Source organism: Bufo bufo, chromosome 6 (assembly GCF_905171765.1).
Source record: "Bufo bufo chromosome 6, aBufBuf1.1, whole genome shotgun sequence".
Lineage (NCBI taxonomy): Eukaryota > Metazoa > Chordata > Amphibia > Anura > Bufonidae > Bufo > Bufo bufo.
The window spans coordinates 354,280,407-354,303,532 of record NC_053394.1 but is presented as its reverse complement, the minus strand read 5'-3'; the positions used below and the strand labels follow the sequence as shown (position 1 = coordinate 354,303,532).

Below are 23,126 nucleotides of genomic sequence, written 5' to 3'. Positions count from 1 at the left end.
CTCTTTCTGCCCTAATCCTTCTCACCCTAGGGAGAAATCCCTCCATTGCCTTGATGTTGTTCGGGCCCTTTGCCTGTACCTTCGCCTCACGGAACCTTTCCGTCGTTCGGATTCCCTTTTCGTGGTCCCGCCGGGTCCTCGTAGGGGTTTGCCTGCCTCCAAGGCCACCATCTCTCGCTGGGTTCGGTCGGCTGTCAAGGAGGCCTATATCGCAAAGGGCCGTGCTCCCCCTTCCAGGTTGACCGCTCATTCGACTAGGGCAGTTGGGGCTTCCTGGGCGGTGCGTCATCAGGCATCTGCTTCCCAGGTCTGCCGGGCCGCCACCTGGGTGTCAGTTCACACTTTCTCTAAGTTTTACCACATTCATTCTCTGGCTTCCGCTGACGCTAGCCTGGGGCGCAAGGTTCTGCAAGCAGCTGTGCTTTAGATTGGCGACATGGCGTTCTTCTTCCCTCCCTCAGGGACTGCTTTGGGACGTCCCATGGTGCTGTGTCCCCCAATGCCATGCATGAGAAAAATTGATTTTTTGTACTCACCGTAAAATCCTTTTCTCGTAGTAGGCATTGGGGGACACAGATCCCTCCCATTTTCTTACTGAGTTTCTTCTTGTTGTGGTCCCGGCGATTTGTGGTCGTTGGGTTTCCCCAGTTGAAGACTTGTTGGCGTTCAGTTTTCTGTTTGTTCAGGTGTATGGCGTTCCTACTGCTTTTGTACCGACTGGTGTATCTCGGCTCTTGCAGAGGGGTATATCCCACCTGGGCGGAGCCAACACTTTTTTGTTTCTAGTGTCAGCCTCCTAGTGGCAGCTGGGCATATACCCATGGTGCTGTGTCCCCCAATGCCTACTACGAGAAAAGGATTTTACGGTGAGTACAAAAAATCTGATTATCTCTTTTGCGGGGCCATGGAATAAAATTACGGATGCGGACAGAATACAGTGTGCTGTGTGCATCTTTTGCGGCCCTATTGAAATGAATGGGTACGCACCTGTTCCGCAAAATTGCAGAATGGATGTGGACCCATTCATGTGGTCGTGTGAATGAGCCCTTACACATATGTTTGCAGTTTCTATACATCTGTAATGTAGACCTTGCCCCACTGTCGTTATTGATCAAGTATGCGTTTTGTTTCTGAATCAGAAAGAGACCGCCGGACGGTATTCATCGCTCTGACTGTGATCAGCCTAGTCGGGGCAGTCCTGTTTTTTCTGATCAGAACGCCAAAGCCAAATGTATCACATCTGAATGAAGAGGATGATGGAGGCTCCGATGTCCTGGAGGGAAGCTCGTGAGTGCATCTTAATTAAACTGTCTATACAGACTGTATAGGGAGGAGGTGTGTAATGAGTGTGACCTTTCCTAGCAGTCAGCATTAGGCGTGGTGCTCACTGCATCTGAACTTTTTTTCTTTTTGGCACGTACTTCTAGACCTATCCATAGAGCTCCATTCCAGAGAGGTGGGGTGGAATGCATCAGCTTTTTTTTTTTTTTTTTTTTTTTTGTTACAATTACAATCGATGTGTGACGTCACTATTGAGCACATTTATTAAGACCGGCGTTTTAGACACCGGTCTTAATAAATCCCTAACTGGTGGTTTCGCCGAAGTTATAAAGAGGCGCCGGCCTCTACATAACGTCAGCGGGTCCTCCGCGAGTTCTAAATGTAAAGCCAGCTTCCTCGCTGTCTTACATTTAGACCTTTTTCTATGTCTGAAACAACCATGGTAAATGAGACGGGCCTGCCTGCCTGCCTCCTTCACCGCCCCCGCCCACAATTTTAGATCTGGCTTGAGCGGGGCGAAGTAGCAGATTGTGGCGCAACTAACCGATACACCGTAATGGGCACCTGAAATACGTCTAATATAGGTGTATTTCAGCATCATAAATGACCCCCTATATGTCCATATAGTGACATACACTGCAGCCTTCCACTGGAGATATACTGTATTTTAATATATTTTTGTAACCTATACCTTCAAGGGAAGGCTTGTGTGTGCACTTAGCCACCCACTGCGCAGGGAACTGCAGCGCGGGGGACTGTCAGCGCCACTGTGCATACTTTGAAAGAGGCGCAGGACTAAATCAGTGCTGGATCCTTTTTATTCTGGGAATTGGCGGAGTCCCAGAAATCAGACCTGCAACAATCATAAAGTGACTGCATAGCCAAATGAAATGCCTTATTTTTATAAGATGGGAATACACCTTTAAAGGAGTATTTTGGAAAAATACTTCCAACCCTTTGGTCAGGAGGCATAGCACTTTCTGCTTTATATGTAAAGTATATATCACTTTGTAATGTAATGTAATTCTCTGTCCTGAGACGTATTTTTTTCCATCACAGGTCTTCACAAAGCTATATGAATAAAGCCCTGGATGCCTTCAGTAAGTGACCACTGATCCTTCGCACAGTTGCTTGGACACTCCAGTTTTCTTCATTTTTATGTTTTTTTTAATTTTATTACAGCAAAATCTATGAGGCTGTCTATAAGCAAAGAAATGTTGCTGCTGAGCGTATCAATGGCATATACAGGTAACCGCGCACCTTATATTATTTTTTATTTTAGACAATGTAGTATACTGTATATATTGCCTAAAGTAGGGGTTTCCAGGATTAGGATAAAGGTTTGCTCTTTTCCCACCAGCAATGTGTCTGGTTTGCAGCTCATCTCCATTCATCTGAGCCCACAGCAGTGATGCAGACTCTTCCAGATCCCAGATAACCCCTTTACAAGGTTTCTCTGCTTTCCTAATGAAATTTCATTTTATCTGCCGAGAGTACCCCAAACACTGCATATTTTTGCCCCATATACCTGTTTTTCCTTTACGCCCAGGATGGCACTCTGAGAGACTGTCTCCAGCCCAGGACAGAATGCAAGAACATGTATGGAGAGCATTAAATGGGGGAACACCCCCTAGCGCCTCGTTTACTGTCCCGCTGGATAGGAGGACATATGGAGAGCTTCTCTTGGGCTGTAGAGCCTCAATGCAACTTTATGGTTAGCGGATACCTGGTACGGCGTAAGTCTCCTCTCGGAGCCACCTTGAAAGTCTGTTTCTCAGCAGTATCCATCCGGGTGTAGGCAGTCTCTGCTATAAGAGTGGACGCTGAGGCTTTGCGCCAGATGTCAGCTCCCTTCTTTTTTTTTTTCCCCTCTCCTGTTGTGTGTCGTAGTAGAAGTAAGGGACCAGATATATCCCTAAGAGCAGCGGACTGGAAGTGGGGATGCGCTCAGCAGAAGTGGGGCATCGGACTGCCATTCTGCCTGCATTCGAACGCAGGTGGGGATGAGCTCATGGCTTTATAAAGGACCTGAATTCCGAGCAAGTGTGCCCAGGAAAGTTCCGGTTAAAGGGGTTGCCTGCTTTTTTAATATATATTGATAGGTCATCACTATCAGAACGGTGGGGGACCGACTCCTGGCACCCCTGGCGATCAGCTGTTTGAAGAGAAAGCAGTGCTCGTATGAGCACTGCCTTCCATTAATTGTGTAACTACTCACCATCGCAACCACAGTGGTGGGCAGGTGTAATTACACCTGCTCACTGCTGCAGTTGGGATGGCGAGCAGGTAAACAACGAAGAGAAGGCAGCGCTCGTACAAGTGCTGCTTTCTCTTCGAACAGCTGATTGGTGGGGGTGCCTGGAAATGGTCCCCCCACCAATCTGATAGTGATGACCTATTAATATCTCCGCAACCTCATATCTTCACTGCAGCAGTGGCCATGACTCCTGGATACGAACCGTGTATAATTAGTTGGAAAAATGAATCAGCCAGCAAAGGAGAAAAATGAGCAATCACAATACTTTAGTACGTGCCCCACAATACATTGGTAAGGCAGTTGAAAGATAAAACTGAGCATGTGCTGCCTTCTCAGTCAGACGGACCAAGAAATAAGGAAAACAAACAGCAGGTGGCGCTATACAGATACATTTTACTGAATATCTCAGTGGCTAGGCTAAATTTTTAATTACATGCAATTACAAAAGTATTCAGATCCAGGTGCTGGTTTGAAAACTGTAGAATGTTTTTCGTGAGACAACCCCTTTAAGAAAGGATGTATGTGAAGCATAAGACCTTTTCTTAGGACTGAGTGAATATAGCTATGATAAAATAAGGTTATTCCCTACTTCAGCATTTCCAAAAACCGCCCAACTCCCTGAATACCATGGATTTGTCTGGACGTTCATTACTTGCACACGGCTTTGTGCCCTGCCTTCAAAAGGCATTTTGAGTCAGTGCTCCTTTGCTGTAAATGTCCTGAGGTTAGCATAGTCCCCTGGCTATAAGAGCCTCTGAATTACAGGCTGCACGTTCATTCATTTCAAAGCTATCTTCTGCATAATTAATAACGGTATTTTGCAGCCAGCAGCCATTATATTTAGGGGGTGATAAAATCTCAAAAGTTCAAAATTCTGCTTCATATATTTTTATAGCAGTTGGAGCTCTTGGTTTTTGCATACAGAGCTATAGTTCTCCTGCATAGACATAAGGATAGCCATAAACATTAGAGCAGGGGTGTGCAACCCGGAGGCCACATACGACCCAAGATCGCCATTAATGCGGCCCAACACAAATTAAAACCAGGGATGTGTCTATCACTGGGTTCTAGCGCTCATTGGTACAGCCTTAGAGACAAGGAGGCCCTGGGAGTGGTGAGTATGCTCTTTACCCTTTGCTCTATGGTCCTCTTCTGCCTAGATCCTGACAGCGCACAGTGTCAGACGTATTGTGCGTAGGCGCGCATCATGACCTCCTGCTGTGAGCAGCATCAGGATGTAGTGCAGCACTGGCGCCAGTACACAGTGCTGCGCTGCAGGAGGAGCCAGAGTGGTGGTCATGGTTCCAGGTGAAGGAGAGGGGTTTTGTCTGGTCTGAGGTCTGCAACTCTGCATTTAAGGTATGCAGGGGTTGGGTGCGGGTTATGGGCAGCCAGGGGTCTGCATGAATTTGGGGCAAGATGTGGACCCAGGCCAGGTTTGTATGAATTGGGGTCTGTATAAATTTGCAGGCTGATCTGAGGTCTGTAGGAATCGGGTTACTGATCTGGGGTTTGTGAATTTAGGAACTGATCTGGGGTCTGGTGCAGGCTGCAGAACACCCCATGCATTTTAAAGTCAAGATCAGCAGAAGTTAGAACCCACCATCCATTTACATTTCATCTCTCTATAATGCGGCAAGTAGTAGCGGAGGTGTGATGAGACACGGGGCTATATACAGATGTGAATGGATGGCGGAGTGTACTGCGTCCATTTACAGCTGCATGGTACATAATACAGTCTGTATCTCATTGCTGGACCACAGTTAAGATCTCCAGCAGCATATACAAAGAGCTGAACGGACCGCATACCCAACAGCTGCGAGGCAGCAATTATCAATAATATTCCAACCTACCTTTGCAGCCTAGTTACCAATGGGGGCTCATGCTCTGTGCTGAGCCATTCAAGAGGTAATGGAAACCACCCTGGAACACCCCGGTCAAATGTGACCATGGCATCTGAGAGATGAAAAACCCCAGAGTTTGTGCTCATGGCACTCGACAGGATTCCACATGCGGCGATTGGGGGAGCCGTTGTTTGAAATTGAAGGCCCTGGTCTCGCTGAAGAAACCAGGACTTTCAGAGCTGTAGTTCCTATGGGGCCCTGCAGGTGGCAGGGTTCCATTAGAACATGGCAATAGAGCAATGAATTGCGTTAGCAATTCAATGCAATCTATTGCAGAAGCAATTTAAAGAGGACCTTTCACCACTCCTGACAATCCTGTTTTAATTGCTTCATGCATTCCCCATGTAATAAAAATTCTGGAACATCTATTCCTATGGCTCTGTGTTGTGCCATTCCTTTATTATGTCTACTAGAAGTTATGAATGAATTGCTAGCAGTCTGCAGTAAGGGTACAGAGAGGTGCTAACCAGGGGTTGTGTACCTGCAGTCTGAAAATGGCAGCACTGATTGAATAGAGTCAATCAGTGCTGCCATTTTCAGACTGTGCAGGTACACCCCCCCAACTTGTTACCTCCCCTCTGTACCCTTACTGCAGGCTAATAGCAGTTCATTCATAACTTCTAGGGCAAATAATAAAGGAATGGCAGACATAAGAACAGAGGCTCCAGAACTGTTAGTACATGAGGAATGCATGAAGCTATTAAAATAGGCATGTCAGGAGCGGTGAAAGGTCCTCTTTAATGAGTACTTGTTATCGTCACTTAGGGTAAGTGAAAAAAAGTTTTTAAAAATATACAAATTTTAAGAATAGATGCTCCAGAATTATTTCAGGGGAAATCAACTATTTACACGTCTATTTTAGTAAGGAGAGCTGTCAGGCTTCTTTTTAAGGCCACTTTCACACTCAAGTTAAGTTTATCCGGCAAGCTGTTCTGGCAGGGGAACAGCCTGCTGGATCTGTTATAATGTTTGCACACGTGTGCTGCCCGAAGTTTGCCCTTGCCCCATTCACCGGAGATCTGGCGGCAGTACGGCAAACATGCCGAGAGGCAGCCAGATAAATACCGCAGCAACAAATACCCTTGGAACAAAAGGAAGGCAGGCACAAAAACTACCCCGGCTCAAAGGGGAGGCAGGCACAGGAACCACCCTGCAGCAAAGGGGAGGCAGGCACAGGGACCACCCTGCAGCAAAGGGGAGGCAGGCACAGGAGCCACCCTGCAGCAAAGGGGAGGCAGGCACAGGGACCACCCTGCAGCAAAGGGGAGGCAGGCACAGGGACCACCCTGCAGCAAAGGGGAGGCAGGCACAGGGACCACCCTGCAGCAAAGGGGAGGCAGGCACAGGGGCCACCCTGCAGCAAAGGGGAGGCAGGCACAGGGACCACCCTGCAGCAAAGGGGAGGCAGGCACAGGGACCACCCTGCAGCAAAGGGGAGGCAGGCACAGGGACCACCCTGCAGCAAAGGGGAGGCAGGCACAGGGACCACCCTGCAGCAAAGGGGAGGCAGGCACAGGGACCACCCTGCAGCAAAGGGGAGGCAGGCACAGGGGCCACCCTGCAGCAAAGGGGAGGCAGGCACAGGGGCCACCCTGCAGCAAAGGGGAGGCAGGCACAGGGGCCACCCTGCCGCAAAGGGGAGGCAGGCACAGGGGCCACCCTGCAGCAAAGGGGAGGCAGGCACAGGAGCCACCCTGCAGCAAAGGGGAGGCAGGCACAGGGGCCACCCTGCAGCAAAGGGGAGGCAGGCACAGGAGCCACCCTGCAGCAAAGGGGAGGCAGGCACAGGGGCCACCCTGCAGCAAAGGGGAGGCAGGCACAGGGGCCACCCTGCAGCAAAGGGGAGGCAGGCACAGGGGCCACCCTGCAGCAAAGGGGAGGCAGGCACAGGGGCCACCCTGCAGCAAAGGGGAGGCAGGCACAGGGGCCACCCTGCAGCAAAGGGGAGGCAGGCACAGGGGCCACCCTGCAGCAAAGGGGAGGCAGGCACAGGGGCCACCCTGCAGCAAAGGGGAGGCAGGCACAGGGGCCACCCTGCAGCAAAGGGGAGGCAGGCACAGGGGCCACCCTGCAGCAAAGGGGAGGCAGGCACAGGGGCCACCCTGCAGCAAAGGGGAGGCAGGCACAGGGGCCACCCTGCAGCAAAGGGGAGGCAGGCACAGGGGCCACCCTGCAGCAAAGGGGAGGCAGGCACAGGGGCCACCCTGCAGCAAAGGGGAGGCAGGCACAGGAGCCACCCTGCAGCAAAGGGGAGGCAGGCACAGGAGCCACCCTGCAGCAAAGGGGAGGCAGGCACAGGAGCCACCCTGCAGCAAAGGGGAGGCAGGCACAGGAGCCACCCTGCAGCAAAGGGGAGGCAGGCACAATTGACCATGGGCTCAGAGTTTAAATGTCTGCGATCAGCATTGTCTCCGATCATGGACACTACCGGTGGATGTCTGCTGTGAAAGACAGCAGGCACCGGCCAAAAATGGGGCCCGTTCAACTCCTGTGCAGCCATGTTTAAAGGGAACCTGTCACCTCTACTATGCTGCCCTCACTGAGCGAATTCAATAAGTATTATGCATTTTTGTACTTCCCGCCTTTTATGCAAAGTAACATACGAGTCATATCTTACTTGTGAGACCAGAGAAGAGTCATATTTTCAAGCTCTGACTCATCTCAGGTTAATTTGCATATGTATCAAATCGTTTTTTTTACACAATAAAAGCACACAGAGCTATGGGGACTGGGTATTGCGGATGTGCTAGCGGCCATCTAGCAACCCATGTCCTCAGCTCTATACCCAAAATCCAGGTGACGGGTTCCCTTTTAAAGACCCGACATCTGCCACACACGTAGGGTTGATGTTTCGAAGGGGTTAATTGTAGAATATGTGGCCCGGTAGTTGCTTGGTTAATGTACCCTGCAATCTATGCAGTATACAGAAACGGATTTGTGCTGATTGATGGATGTGGGTGGAGGAAAAGCGGTATTTTAGCCTGCACAATAGCCAATGTTTTCTTCCACAACATGCAAGGACATTTTTTCTATTACAAGAAACAATGGCGCAGAGGAACAAAGCACTTTGCTCGTCCAATTTGATGATTTGACATAGCGGGGAGTATACTGCTGAGCGGCACCATTACAGGAGCTGCTTTTCTCTTCCACAATAGCAGTCTAACTTAATAAGGCTGAAAATCTCCTTGTACGAGATCAATTATCCAGAGGTTAACGGGTTAGCATATGAAAATGTCATTTTTACTGCAGCTCCGCAGACATCCCACCAGGGATGTAGCGGGTTCAGAACTGGTACATCAGTGTTTTTAAAGGCAACGTGTCGCCTGTATTTTTTACACTTGAAACCACATCACAAAAAATATTTTAGAATTAAGATTTTTTATTTTGTGATTGTCATTTTTTTTTTTTTTTCTATTCAATATTATGGGGGCAGCCATTTTGGCTGAGCTTGTGTTAACAGTATTCCGAGACATGCTTTACGGCCGTCACATGGACCATACACCACATCAGACAGGAGATAAGTCATGGATATCTATGGGATCAGTGCTGAGGTCATTGTACGGGGAGGGGAAGTAGATAAGCTGTGACCATCCCCTATTGTGATCCTTATCTATCTAGCTAGCGATATCTGTCATTGTAATCCTGCCTGTGATGATTATATGGTGACTTCTCAGCAGTGATCTTTATGGAAACAGGAAGGGTCGAAATTATTAGGCCTAGTGAATAGTGTAAAAACTGCACAATTTTAGTTTTTTTATTATAGTCCGTGTCATGGAAAATGGAAAAACATCACCAAAAAAAAAAAAAATATGGTTAAACCTAGAAACTTGATTGAAACAATAGATAATTCTCTGATGACAAAGTGGCCAAATATTGTTATCGTTTATACTACGTCTGGCCGCACACTAAAGGGGAAAAAGCAGACAACTGTGGTCTTCTGACAACTCCTATCTACTTGTCGGAAGATCATATTGGCATCAACACTGATTTACAGAAAGAAATGGCCACTGCGATGCACTATGAAGTGCTTAAACCCCTTTGATACTACATAGAAATGGAACTGCAAATATCATCTGACATTTGTCTAGAATGTTTAATCTTTCCAGGGATTGTAATGTGGGATTTTGTTCACATTATCATCCAGCCTTCCGTTGGCATGCCAGCTTTGGCAGATCCATTTTGCAACTGACCCCAGTGAATCCTGTTAGATAACCTACAGTGGTTCAGTCAAGTTTTTGTCAGATTTCAGGACAGCAAATGCAAATACAGTACTTTTGATATGTCCGATGTTAAATGTGACATCTGTAATTGGGGTCTCGGCTAAAACACAGAAATGAATACATATGCGCCCCAGATATTCCTGTGATGGGACCTCACATTTACTGGGAGGGCACATCAATGGAGGATTCAAAGCTGGGCTCTGAATAATACTGTTTAAAGGGAATGTGTCATCCAGAAATAACAGTTTTTATGTTAAACGTGTATTTAGAGAATTTTTGGTGATGTGCAACGCAGTGGCAATGGCCCCTTTTGTAATTAGTGGTGGTAGCCAGGTGTAGGAATGGCTGAGTGGTACAGGGTGGCCTAAAATGTCCCTTTAATGTTTTGTGTCACGGTGCTCCTACCTGGATATGGCTGGGCCCCAGGGGTTGGCTCTGAATCAGACAAATGGGGGGGAATAGTTGAGGAATTTGAAGAAGTAGTTGAGTCCAGACCTTGTGATGAAGTTGAATAGCAGCTTTACTTTGATAAACTTTCATCAGACACAATCTTCAAACTTTGTCCTGGTCCCAGCAGGATTTAGCATAAAAAAACCTGGCAGGCAAAATCATCTCTCCTACATCTCTTGCTCTCTGGCTCTGCTGTACTGACAGGCTTGCTGTAGAAATCCGCTTCTTCTTTATGCTGCAACTTTTCTCTTTGTAGCCTGTCTCTAGATTATGCCAGGGAACTCTCCTCCTGGCTCCTGAGGCTCTAAGCTGTGGCCTCCACATCCAGCAGAGCTAAAGGTGCGCTGGCTGGCTTGGCTTGGCCTGGGCACGTCCAGCAGAGATGTGCCCAGCACTTGCTTTCTTCCCCTAGCAGGGGGTAAGCTAAACTAACTAAAACTGATCCCCCACCCTTCCTGAAGGAAGTGGGACTCGCCCACTCCTCCACAGAGAGGGGTTAGAATGGAATCGAAAGCTCCATTCTACCTAACTGTAGCTCTGCCATGTTTGCTGCCACCTGCTGCTGAACCAGGCATATTACATTTGAAATAAACAGTTACAAACATTATTAAGAGTGCACATTGTAGTGGACCTGAAATAAATACACAAGATGACATATATTAGCATACACAAAAGCAGGGCGTAGGAGTTGTATATACATCTGTATTGCCCCAGAGTGGCAATACGACTCTTCATGTCCATATCTAGATTAAAAAAAAAATCCTAAAATCCTGCCGTTTTAGCACAGGCCACTAAGCCTAATAATAGGCGCCACTTCTTGGTCTGTACAGATCACTTCTCAGCAATCATCTCATTATCCTCACAGGCAGGATTACAGTGACAGATGTCACCTCTCTACGTAGCCGTTATTCCCATCTCAGCTGTGAAAGACAGAGATAGGACAACCCCTTTTTAAAGGGGTGGTCCTTGAGAATTTGATATTGATGGCCTGTCCTCAGGATAGGTCATCAATATCTGTACGATGAGGGACAAATACACAGTTTCAGGTTCAGAAGAGTAAAATATATAATTAAGTTTATTAAGGTAATAGTGATAATCGGGCAAATATATGTCCTTCTTTTGGCAAGTTAATTAAATACAATGAATAGTCCTCACTACATCAAGAATGAAGGTACTTACATTACCAATTGAGTTAACATCAGCTGGGAAGTCTGTTTCAGCGAAAGCAGTAAGAGACTCGATTGGGAAAACACCAATATTCCTACGCGAGGACGTCTCCCTCGTAGGTGAACTTCAATGGTTTGCTGAAACAGTCCAGCTTTTATACTCTTTTAACCAAAGAGCTTCACCCCCTAATGGAATGTATCCATAATGATCACTGTGCATATCTTGTTTATCTTTTTTGGGGGGTACTATCTCTCCTTGGTGAGAGTGAGCCTTTATCGGCGTGCTCCTCTGGAATTCTGGGAAGAAAGGGATGCAAATGAGCTCTAATGCCATCAGATGTAAGGCAGCTATTCTATAAGTCAATGTTTGACCCTTTTTAACCACCTCAGCCCCCTTAGCTTAAACACCCTTAATGACCAGGCCACTTTTTACACTTCTGACCTACACTACTTTAACCGTTTATTGCTCGGTCATGCAACTTACCACCCAAATGAATTTTACCTCCTTTTCTTCTCACTAATAGAGCTTTCATTTGGTGGTATTTCATTGCTGCTGACATTTTTACTTTTTTTTTTGTTATTAATCGAAATTTAACAATTGTTTTGCAAAAAAATGACATTTTTCACTTTCAGTTGTAAAATTTTGCAAAAAAAACGACATCCATATATAAATTTTTCTCTAAATTTATTGTTCTACATGTCTTTGATAAAAAAAAAAATGTTTGGGTAAAAAAAAAATGGTTTGGGTAAAAGTTATAGCGTTTACAAACTATGGTACAAAAATGTGAATTTCCGCTTTTTGAAGCAGCTGACTTTCTGAGCACCTGTCATGTTTCCTGAGGTTCTACAATGGCCAGACAGTGCAAACACCCCACAAATGACCCCATTTCGGAAAGTAGACACCCTAAGGTATTCGCTGATGGGCATAGTGAGTTCATAGAACTTTTTATTTTTTGTCACAAGTTAGCGGAAAATGATTTTTTATTTTTTTATTTTTATTTTTTTATTACAAAGTCTCATATTCCACTAACTTGTGACAAAAAACAAAAACTTCTATGAACTCACTATGCCCATCAGCAAATACCTTGGGGTGTCTTCTTTCCAAAATGGGGTCACTTGTGGGGTAGTTATACTGCCCTGGCATTGTAGGGGCCCTAATGTGTGGTAAGTAGGTAAATGACCTGTGAAATCCGAAAGGTGCTCTTTGGAATGTGGGCCCCTTTGCCCACCTAGGCTGCAAAAAAGTGTCACACATGTGGTATCACCGTATTCAGGAGAAGTTGGGCAATGTGTTTTGGGGTGTCTTTTTACATATACTCATGCTGGGTGAGAGAAATATCTCGGCAAAAGACAACTTTTCCGATTTTTTTATACAAAGTTGGCATTTGACCAAGATATTTATCTCACCCAGCATGGGTATATGTAAAATGACACCACAAAACACATTTCCCAACTTCTCGTGAGTACGGCGATACCAGATGTGTGACACTTTTTTGCAGCCTAGATGCGCAAAGGGGCCCACATTCCTTTTATGAGGGCATTTTTAGACATTTGGATCCCAGACTTCTTCTCACGCTTTAGGGCCCCTAGAATGCCAGGGCAGTATAAATACCCCACATATGACCCCATTTTGGAAAGAAGACACCCCAAGGTATTCAATGAGGGGCATGGCGAGTTCATAGAAATTTATTTTTTTTGGCACAAGTTAGCGGAAATTGATATTTATTTATTTTTTTCTCACAAAGTCTCCCTTTCCGCTAACTTTGGACAAAAATTTCAATCTTTCATGGACTCAGTATGCCCCACACGGAATACCTTGGGGTGTCTTCTTTCCGAAATGGGGTCACATGTGGGGTATTTATACTGCCCTGGCATTCTAGGGGCCCTAAAGCGTGAGAAGAAGTCTGGAATATAAATGTCTAAAACTTTTTAGGCATTTGGATTCCGTGAGGGGCATGGTGAGTTCATGTGAGATTTTATTTTTTGACACAAGTTAGTGGAATATGAGACTTTGTAAGAAAAAAAAAAAAAAATTTCCGCTAATGTCTGAATGGAAAATGTGATAGATTGGTGGTTGGCTCACACTCAGGTGGTTATGGGTAGGTGCTACTAACTCACAACTTGGGTGCCCGAACCCAAAAAGATTTGTAAATAGCAGAAAAAGAAAGGAGTGAGCACTCACACCATCTGGACCATAGGATATATTTAATAAATGGTATGCAAGAAGTCAACCACATCAACATTCAAATATAATAAAATTTCATAAAATAATGGTTGGTACCAACATAAAATGACACTGACGAATGGTAGTTGTGCAATCCTTGTGTACTTGGTATTGAATATAACACTTTAAACCGTATAGGGATGTAGTACCGCAGACCGCAGTCGGCAGTTTTAATGTCCCAATGAGAAGTACATATGACTCCAAGTTAATATTCAAGTGTCCTCATGTATGTAGATATGTCTTCCAGTATAACAGTCTCTCCACAATTAATCCGATATAACCGCACAGGGCTATAGATAGCACGCCACTCAGTATACAGTGCAGGTTCCTACCATATCCCAAATTGTTCCAAATCGTTCCACGCTGAGCCGTCCTACCACGAGGAGCGAGTAATGACGGCCGCTTCGGCGTCTCGCGTCGCAAATCCCGGGTTGCTGACGTCACGATATCGCGGGATCACAAAATTCGGCTGATAGGAATAATAAATCGCTGGTGGAACCTGTAGTTATCTCCTGTATCCTAGAGCGGTATTATTGGAATTCCTTATCGCATGGCCATGCAATGTCTTTCATCCGGATCCAGTGGGTTAGGTGGGCGCTTCTCTTCCAGTCACCAGACGCGTTTCTGGGCGTCTACACCCCTTCCTCAGTGGTAAAAGAGCAGGTCCTCCTTCTCCACCTTTTATAGTCCATTCGGTATTCCGGAAAAACCGGATTTTGGACATATATACTACATTGCGGTTTTCATGCGGTAGCATTGCGGTTTTTTTTCCACCTAGTTGCGTTTTTTCATAAATTAGGTTGAGACCACAATGGGATTGACAAATACTCCAATCATAAGTTAAAACAACATTTTAATATATATAAAAACACATTAATAGACCTAAAAATATAAATAAACATTCCAATCATACAAATTTTGCAATTTACCCATATTCTATCGGCTGAAAGATAAATAAATCGACAGCATACACATATTCATAGCAGAGAGTCTGGCAACTACACAAGATGATCGAAAACGGATGCCCGGGGTGGTGGTCCCTACTCCGAGGAGGGGCCCCAGAACCAAGAATGGTAAACTCTGGGACCCCCCATCGGAGACGGGGCCACCATCCTATAAGAAGCCGAAAATCTCCAAATCCGAATTCAGGCCTGCCGGTAATTGGCAGCCAAATTCATAGATGTGTTTAGATTCGGCTCTGGACATCCTCTTAATATAGTCCCCACCTCTCCAATGTTTATTAATTTTCTCTAACGCTGTAAAGAATAGTTTAGGCGGGTCCCTGTTATGTACCTCATCGTAATGTTTCGAGAGGGAGTGTTTAGCATATCCCTTTTTGATATTAGTGATGTGTTCACTTATTCTAGTCTTCAGTAACCTTTTAGTTCTACCAATATATTGGCGTTTGCACGGGCACTGTAGTAGATAAATGACCCCAGATGAATTACATGTAAGGCAGTCATTTATCTCCCAAGTGAAAGAATTGTGTGCTGAGTGTACTGTGTCTATCTTTCTTTCTTGAAGACTCATTTTACATCCTATACACCTGCCGCATTTGAAAAACCCTTTTAGATTCAGGAAAGAGCCCAAATTTGATATGGGTTTTTTCTCTTTCACTGATGGGGCTATTTTTCTTTCCAGTTCTCTCACTTTATTTAGAGATTCATCCAGGATGGTAGTTGGAAGAAGTATCCAACTACCATCCTGGATGAATCTCTAAATAAAGTGAGAGAACTGGAAAGAAAGTCATTTTTTTTTAATTAAAGGGGTAACTGAGACATCTGAGGATCCCAAGACGGATATTAAGATGATTCTACCTTTTTAATAGTAACTATAAAAAGATTAAGAATATTATAACCAAACATTGGTACCACATACTGAGTGATAGGGTGATTGGCTCACAGCTACCCAATACACCAAAAATAATATATACAAAGGCCCCAAATCTGAAACTCAAAATAGCCCCATCAGTGAAAGAGAAAAAACCCATATCAAATTTGGGCTCTTTCCTGAATCTAAAAGGGTTTTTCAAATGCGGCAGGTGTATAGGATGTAAAATGAGTCTTCAAGAAAGAAAGATAGACACAGTACACTCAGCACACAATTCTTTCACTTGGGAGATAAATGACTGCCTTACATGTAATTCATCTGGGGTCATTTATCTACTACAGTGCCCGTGCAAACGCCAATATATTGGTAGAACTAAAAGGTTACTGAAGACTAGAATAAGTGAACACATCACTAATATCAAAAAGGGATATGCTAAACACTCCCTCTCGAAACATTACGATGAGGTACATAACAGGGACCCGCCTAAACTATTCTTTACAGCGTTAGAGAAAATTAATAAACATTGGAGAGGTGGGGACTATATTAAGAGGATGTCCAGAGCCGAATCTAAACACATCTATGAATTTGGCTGCCTATTACCGGCAGGCCTGAATTCGGATTTGGAGATTTTCAGCTTCTTATAGGATGGTGGCCCCGTCTCCGATGGGGGGTCCCAGAGTTTACCATTCTTGGTTCTGGGGCCCCTCCTCGGAGTAGGGACCACCACCCCGGGCATCCGTTTTCGATCATCTTGTGTAGTTGCCAGACTCTCTGCTATGAATATGTGTATGCTCTCGATTTATTTATCTTTCAGCCGATAGAATATGGGTAAATTGCAAAATTTGTATGATTTGGAATGTTTATTTATATTTTTAGGTCTATTAATGTGTTTTTATATATATTAAAATGTTGTTTTAACTTATGATTGGGGTATTTGTCAATCCCATTGTGGTCTCAACCTAATTTATGAAAAAACGCAACTAGGTGGAAAAAAACCGCAATGCTACCGCATGAAAACCGCAATGGAGTATATATGTCCAAAATCCGGTTTTTCCGGAATACCGAATGGACTATAAAAGGTGGAGAAGGAGGACCTGCGCTTTTACCACTGAGGAAGGGGTGTAGACGCCCCGAAACACGTCTGGTGACTGGAAGAGAAGCGCCCACCTAACCCACTGGATCCGGATGAAAGACATTGCATGGCCATGCGATAAGGAATTCCAATAATACCGCTCTAGGATACAGGAGATAACTACAGGTTCCACCAGCGATTTATTATTCCTATCAGCCGAATTTTGTGATCCCGTGATATCGTGACGTCAGCAACCCGGGATTTGCGACGCGAGACGCCGAAGCGGCCGGAATCACTCGCTCCTCGTGGTAGGACGGCTCAGCGTGGAACGATTTGGAACAATTTGGGATAAGGTAGGAACCTGCACTGTATACTGAGTGGCGTGCTATCTATAGCCCTGTGCGGTTATATCGGATTAATTGTGGAGAGACTGTTATACTGGAAGACATATCTACATACATGAGGACACTTGAATATTAACTTGGAGTCATATGTACTTCTCATTGGGACATTAAAACTGCCGACTGCGGTCTGCGGTACTACATCCCTATACGGTTTAAAGTGTTATATTTAATACTAAGTACGCAAGGATTGCACAACTACCATTCGTCAGTGTCATTTTATGTTGGTACCAACCATTATTTTATGAAATTTTATTATATTTGAATGTTGATGTGATTGACTTATTGCATACCATTTATTAAATATATCCTATGGTCCAGATGGTGTGAGTGCTCACTCCTTTCTTTTTCTGCTATTTACAATGTCTGAATGGAGCCTTACAGGGGGGGGGGGGGGGGGGGGGTGATCAATGACAGGGGGGTGATCAGGGAGTCTATATGGGGTGATCACTCCCGTCATTGATCACCCCCCTGTAAGGCTCCATTCAGACGTCCGTATGCTTTTTGCGGATCCGATCCATGTATCAGTGGATCCGTAAAAATCATACGGACATCTGATTGGAGCCTTACAGGGGGGTGATCAATGACGGGGGTGATCAATGACAGGGGGGTGATCAGGGAGTCTATATGGGGTGATCAGGGGTTCATAAGGGGTTAATAAGTGACAGGGGGGTGATCAGGGAGTCTATATGGGGTGATCAGGGGCTAATAAGGGGTTAATAAGTGACGGGGGGGGGGGGGGTGTAGTGTAGTGTAGTGGTGTTTGGTGCTACTTTACTGAGCTACCTGTGTCCTCTGGTGGTCGATCCAAACAAAAGGGACCACCAGAGGACCAGGTAGCAGGTATATTAGAATCTGTTATCAAAACAGCGTCTAATATACCTGTTAGGGGTTAAAAAAATCTCATCTCCAGCCTGCCAGCGAACGATCGCCGCTGGCCGGCTGGAGATCCACTCGCTTACCTTCCGATCCTGTGAACGCGCGCGCCTGTGTGCGCACGTTCACAGGAAATCTCGCGTCTCGCGAGATGACGCGTAGATGCGTGACTGTGCGCAGGGCTGCCGCCTCTGGAACGCGATCCTGCGTTAGGCGGTCCGGAGGCGATTAAAGAGGCTTTGAGACATGACTCTAATATTAAATAAGCCAGCATCTCATCTGCAGACACCTGTTTCTGGGTGATTGCCCCTCATCAGTGCAGAGCAGAGAATACTGACTTAACTGGATTAGAGGCCTAAATCAGGATTTGGTGGTACAGATAAAATGGACAGTCTCAAACAAACATGGCGGACAACTATTCAATTTATACATAGGTCAGGATAATTTTTATAAGACCCCATGAAATCCAAATGATCAGAGACTCCATATTCACACTTCACCCACTCCCGGCACCACCCTCGATCAAGTGTTTCAAGAGGCTGCAGCACTACGGCCTCTTCCTAGGTCAGTGACGTCACTTTCATCGGTCACATGGCCTAGGCACCGGTCAGCCCCATTTAAACAAACGGGCCTGAGCTGCAATACCAAGCACCGCCGCAATGCAATGTACGGCGCTGTATGCAGGTTCTATGTAGACTGATGTGTCCCCACTAACACTATAAACAGAAAGGCACTGACCATCTACACGACAATGGAGATTTATCAAAATTTCCCATAGCAGCCGATCCGTTTGAAAGTGTTTGTGTTTGATCAGTCTCGCCCATCGTGCGCTGCTGCATGTTGTTTCATGTCGCCTCCTTTCATTCCATCTGAACAGAAATCCCAGCAGACGCAGGAAAGGCGGTAATCTGATGTGAATGCATCAGAGTGATGGTCCAAAAAAAACAGACTTATTGTACAATTACTTTTTAATGCCCATCCTTTTCAGCAAATGATTGCAGAGGAGAAAGTCACAGCAGGAGGCAGGTTATTGATTATCGCCCCCTACAGGGCAGCCTCTCGTTCAAAGCAGCCTCACTAACATCATGAAAAGCTTCAAAGATTGTAACGCGCTACACGGCTAGAGAAGAGTTGACTGCAAAAGGAGCATCAGGTAAATGGCGGATGAGCCCGTTCCTCTGATCCCCCTCACCTTGCCGTGTGAGACCTGCGAGGCGGTGTTAGGATTCGACAGTTTTTATTTATTTATTTTTTCATAGGACAAGCTGCTAACAAGATATGTAATGGAGAAGACAGAGGCCAGCAGGCTAATAGGAAAAAGCGGCGTAGCCGGCAGGATGGGGGGGAGGGTGCGTTGAACGGTCGTCTTTACAATCCATTACTGACTGCCTGTAATGAGAAGGCAGGTGACACCCTGAAATGTTCTAGCCTTGGAAGCGGCTAATAGTGGCAGGATGAAATTGTGTCTTCTCCTCAGATAGTTTTTAACTTTTTCTTTTGCTTCTTGCACTTTTATGATAAGTTCCGTTACTAGGTGTCCAACTTTGTATCAATGCTGTAAATACATTGCGCCTTTTATTGCGGTGAATGGCTGTGAATATAGGTATGTCTTTACAAGTGCTCCACATCTAGAAGGACTGAGAATTCTGAATTTATGGATTATGATGAGGTTTTCATCCTCATGTTTGATATTTTCGTCAAAGCATTACTTCCCTATCATTGCCGGTTTATTCAGCTTCATTTTCATACAACAGTCATCTTCTCTGTATGGGGATGAGCGATTGGTTAGTGCGATCGTTCATTTCCTCTGTATGGGATGAGCGATTGGTTAGTGCGATCGTTCATCCCTCATACACTTTCACTCTATGCTAACAGCATCTATGTTTATGCAGGGCGATTTGCTGCCCACAAAAACAGATTTTATTGGCAACATAACTGATCAGATTATCAGAAACTAGCGTTCATGCAAACATTCTTTCCTAATAATTGGGCCAATAATTTGCTAATCTAAATGGGCCCTAAATGATAATACATTAAAGGGGTTGTTGCATCATGGACAGTGGAGTCATATCGCTAGGATATGCCCCCATTGTCTTATAGGTGTGCACCACCGCTGGGACCCGCACCTATATTGAGAACGGCACCCCACAAGTGAAGGAGGGCGCACTGCACATGCGCAGCCGCCCTCCATTCATTTTCTATGGCGCCGGCGAAAATGGCCGAGCGCTGAGGGGAAGCAAGGGCCGCGCATGCGCGGTACGCTCCCATTTACTTCTACGGGGAGCCGGCTTGGTGATGGCCGGACCGGAGTCCTCCAGCCACCACCTTGTAGGGCTCCGCTCTCTATATACGTGCGGGTCCCAGTGGTGGGATCCACACCTATAAGACAATGGGGGTATATGCTAGCGATATGCCCCCATTGTCTATGATGAGACAACCCTTTTTAATCCCTGAATTTAGCAGCTTTTAAGGAGTTGTCTCATGATGTCAGCCCCCGTTCTTATGACTAATTCAGAAATATTGATATCATAGAGGGCGTCCCCTCCTTAGAGCTTCCTATGTGATGGATGATCAGCGTACCCTGACATCCTCCGCTCTTTCATAGTGGTGCAGGGAGCAGGACCTGATCTGCTGATCGCTCAAGGAAAGAGAGGATTTAGTAAGGAGTGGTCTCTAGTGATACATCTTCTTTAAGCCCAATAAAATAGAATATCATTATTTTTGTATATTTTGTACTGAGGACAATCCCTTTGTTTTGTGGGAAAACTTGGAAGCAAGTGCTCAATTTCTCTGCAGCGCCTCCACAGGGGAATGAAGCATGATTGAGATAGAGAGAGAGAGAGAGAGAGAGATATATCTCTAATCTCTTTTATTCACACCCAAACGCAATGCAGCATTTCAGCCCTCTCAATGGAGCCTTTGTCAAGCTGATATACACTGCTCAAAAAAATAAAGGGAACACAAAAATAACACATCCTAGATCTGAGTTAATTAAATATTCTTCTGAAATACTTTGTTCTTTACATAGTTGAATGTGCTGACAACAAAATCACACAAAAATAAAAAAATGGAAATCAAATTTTTCAACCCATGGAGGTCTGGATTTGGAGTCACCCTCAAAATTAAAGTGGAAAAACACACTACAGGCTGATCCAACTTTGATGTAATGTCCTTAAAACAAGTCAAAATGAGGCTCAGTAGTGTGTGTGGCCTCCACGTGCCTGTATGACCTCCCTACAACGCCTGTGCATGCTCCTGATGAGGTGGCGGATGGTCTCCTGAGGGATCTCCTCCCAGACCTGGACTAAAGCATCTGCCAACTCCTGGACAGTCTGTGGTGCAACGTGACGTTGGTGGACAGAGCGAGACATGATGTCCCAGATGTGCTCAATTGGATTCAGGTCTGGGGAACGGGCGGGCCAGTCCATAGCATCAATGCCTTCGTCTTGCAGGAACTGCTGACACACTCCAGCCACATGAGGTCTAACATTGTCTTGCATTAGGAGGAACCCAGGGCCAACCGCACCAGCATATGGTCTCACAAGGGGTCTGAGGATCTCATCTCGGTACCTAATGGCAGTCAGGCTACCTCTGGCGAGCACATGGAGGGCTGTGCGGCCCTCCAAAGAAATGCCACTCCACACCATTACTGACCCAATGCCAAACCGGTCATGCTGGAGGATGTTGCAGGCAGCAGAACGTTCTCCACGGCGTCTCCAGACTCTGTCACGTCTGTCACATGTGCTCAGTGTGAACCTGCTTTCATCTGTGAAGAGCACAGGGCGCCAGTGGCGAATTTGGTGTTCTCTGGCAAATGCCAAACGTCCTGCACGGTGTTGGGCTTAAGCACAACACCCACCTGTGGACGTCGGGCCCTCATATCACCCTCATGGAGTCTGTTTCTGACCGTTTGAGCAGACACATGCACATTTGTGGCCTGCTGGAGGTCATTTTGCAGGGCTCTGGCAGTGCTCCTCCTGTTCCTCCTTGCACAAAGGTGGAGGTAGCGGTCCTGCTGCTGGGTTGTTGCCCTTCTACGGCCTCCTCCACATCTCCTGATGTACTGGCCTGTCTCCTGGTAGCGCCTCCATGCTCTGGACACTACGCTGACAGACACAGCAAACCTACTTGCCACAGCTCGCATTGATGTGCCATCCTGGATAAGCTGCACTACCTGAGCCACTTGTGTGGGTTGTAGACTCCGTCTCATGCTACCACTAGAGTGAAAGCACCGCCAGCATTCAAAAGTGACCAAAACATCAGCCAGGAAGCATAGGAACTGAGAAGTGGTCAGGTCACCACCTGCAGAACCACTCCTTTATTGGGGGTGTCTTGCTAATTGCCTATAATTTCCACCTGTTGTCTATCCCATTTGCACAACAGCATGTGAAATTGATTGTCACTCAGTGTTGCTTCCTAAGTGGACAGTTTGATTTCACAGAAGTGTGATTGACTTGGAGTTACTTTGTGTTGTTTAAGTGTTCCCTTTATTTTTTTGAGCAGTGTATATCCGTTGCAAGAAAAAGTATGTTAACCCTTTGGAATGATATGGATTTCTGCACAAATTGGTCATAAAATGTGATCTGATCTTCATCTAAGTCATAACAATAGACAATCACAGTCTGCTTAAACTAATAACACACAGAATTAAATGTTACCATGTTTTTATTGAACACACCATGTAAACATTCACAGTGCAGGTGGAAAAAGTATGTGAACCCTTGGATTTAATAACTGGTTGAACCTCCTTTGGCAGCAATAAAGTTTCCTGTAGTTGCAGATCAGACGTGCACAACGGTCAGGAGTAATTCTTGACCGTTCCTCTTTGCAGAACTGTTTCAGTTCAGCAATTTTATTGGGATGTCTGGTGTGAATCGCTTTCTTGAGGTCATGCCACAGCATCTCAATCGGGTTGAGGTCAGAACTCTGACTAGGCCACGCCAGAAGGCGTATTTTCTTCTGTTTAAGCCATTCTGTTGTTGATTTACTTCTATGCTTTGGGTCGTTGTCCTGTTGCAACACCCATCTTCTGTTGAGCTTCAGCTGGTGGACAGATGGCCTTAAGTTCTCCTGCAAAATGTTTGATAAACTTGAATTCATTTTTCCTTCTATGATAGCAATCCGTCCAGGCCCTGACGCAGCAAAGCAGCCCCAAAGCATAATGCCCCCACCACCATACTACACAGTTGGGATGATGTTTTGATGTTGGTGTGCTGTGCCTATTTTTCTCCACACATAGTGTTGTGTGTTTCTTCCAAACAACTCAACTTTGGTTTCATCTGTCCACAGAATATTTTGCCAATGCTGCTGTGGAACATCCAGGTGCTCTTGTGCAAACTGTAAACGTGCAGCAATGTTTTTTTTTTGGACAGCAGTGGCTTCCTCTGTGGTATCCTCCCATGAAATCTATTCTTGTTTAGTGTTTTACGTATCGTAGATTCGCTA

At 45.6% G+C, this 23,126-nt stretch overlaps 1 protein-coding gene across 2 annotated transcripts in view; it reads left to right on the top strand.

Moving 5' to 3' along the window:
* The window catches only part of MFSD11 (major facilitator superfamily domain containing 11), a 73,894-nt gene that overhangs the window by 29,480 nt on the left and 21,288 nt on the right, over positions 1-23,126 (top strand). For both annotated transcript variants that reach the window (XR_005779588.1, XM_040435592.1), the window contains exons 8-10: positions 1,140-1,287; positions 2,341-2,381; positions 2,464-2,529. Coding sequence is in view for 1 of the 2 variants with exons in the window: in XM_040435592.1 (XP_040291526.1) it covers positions 1,140-1,287; positions 2,341-2,381; positions 2,464-2,529 (255 nt within the window). In the remaining variant the exon portion in view is untranslated. The remainder of the gene's footprint in view (positions 1-1,139; positions 1,288-2,340; positions 2,382-2,463; positions 2,530-23,126) is intronic.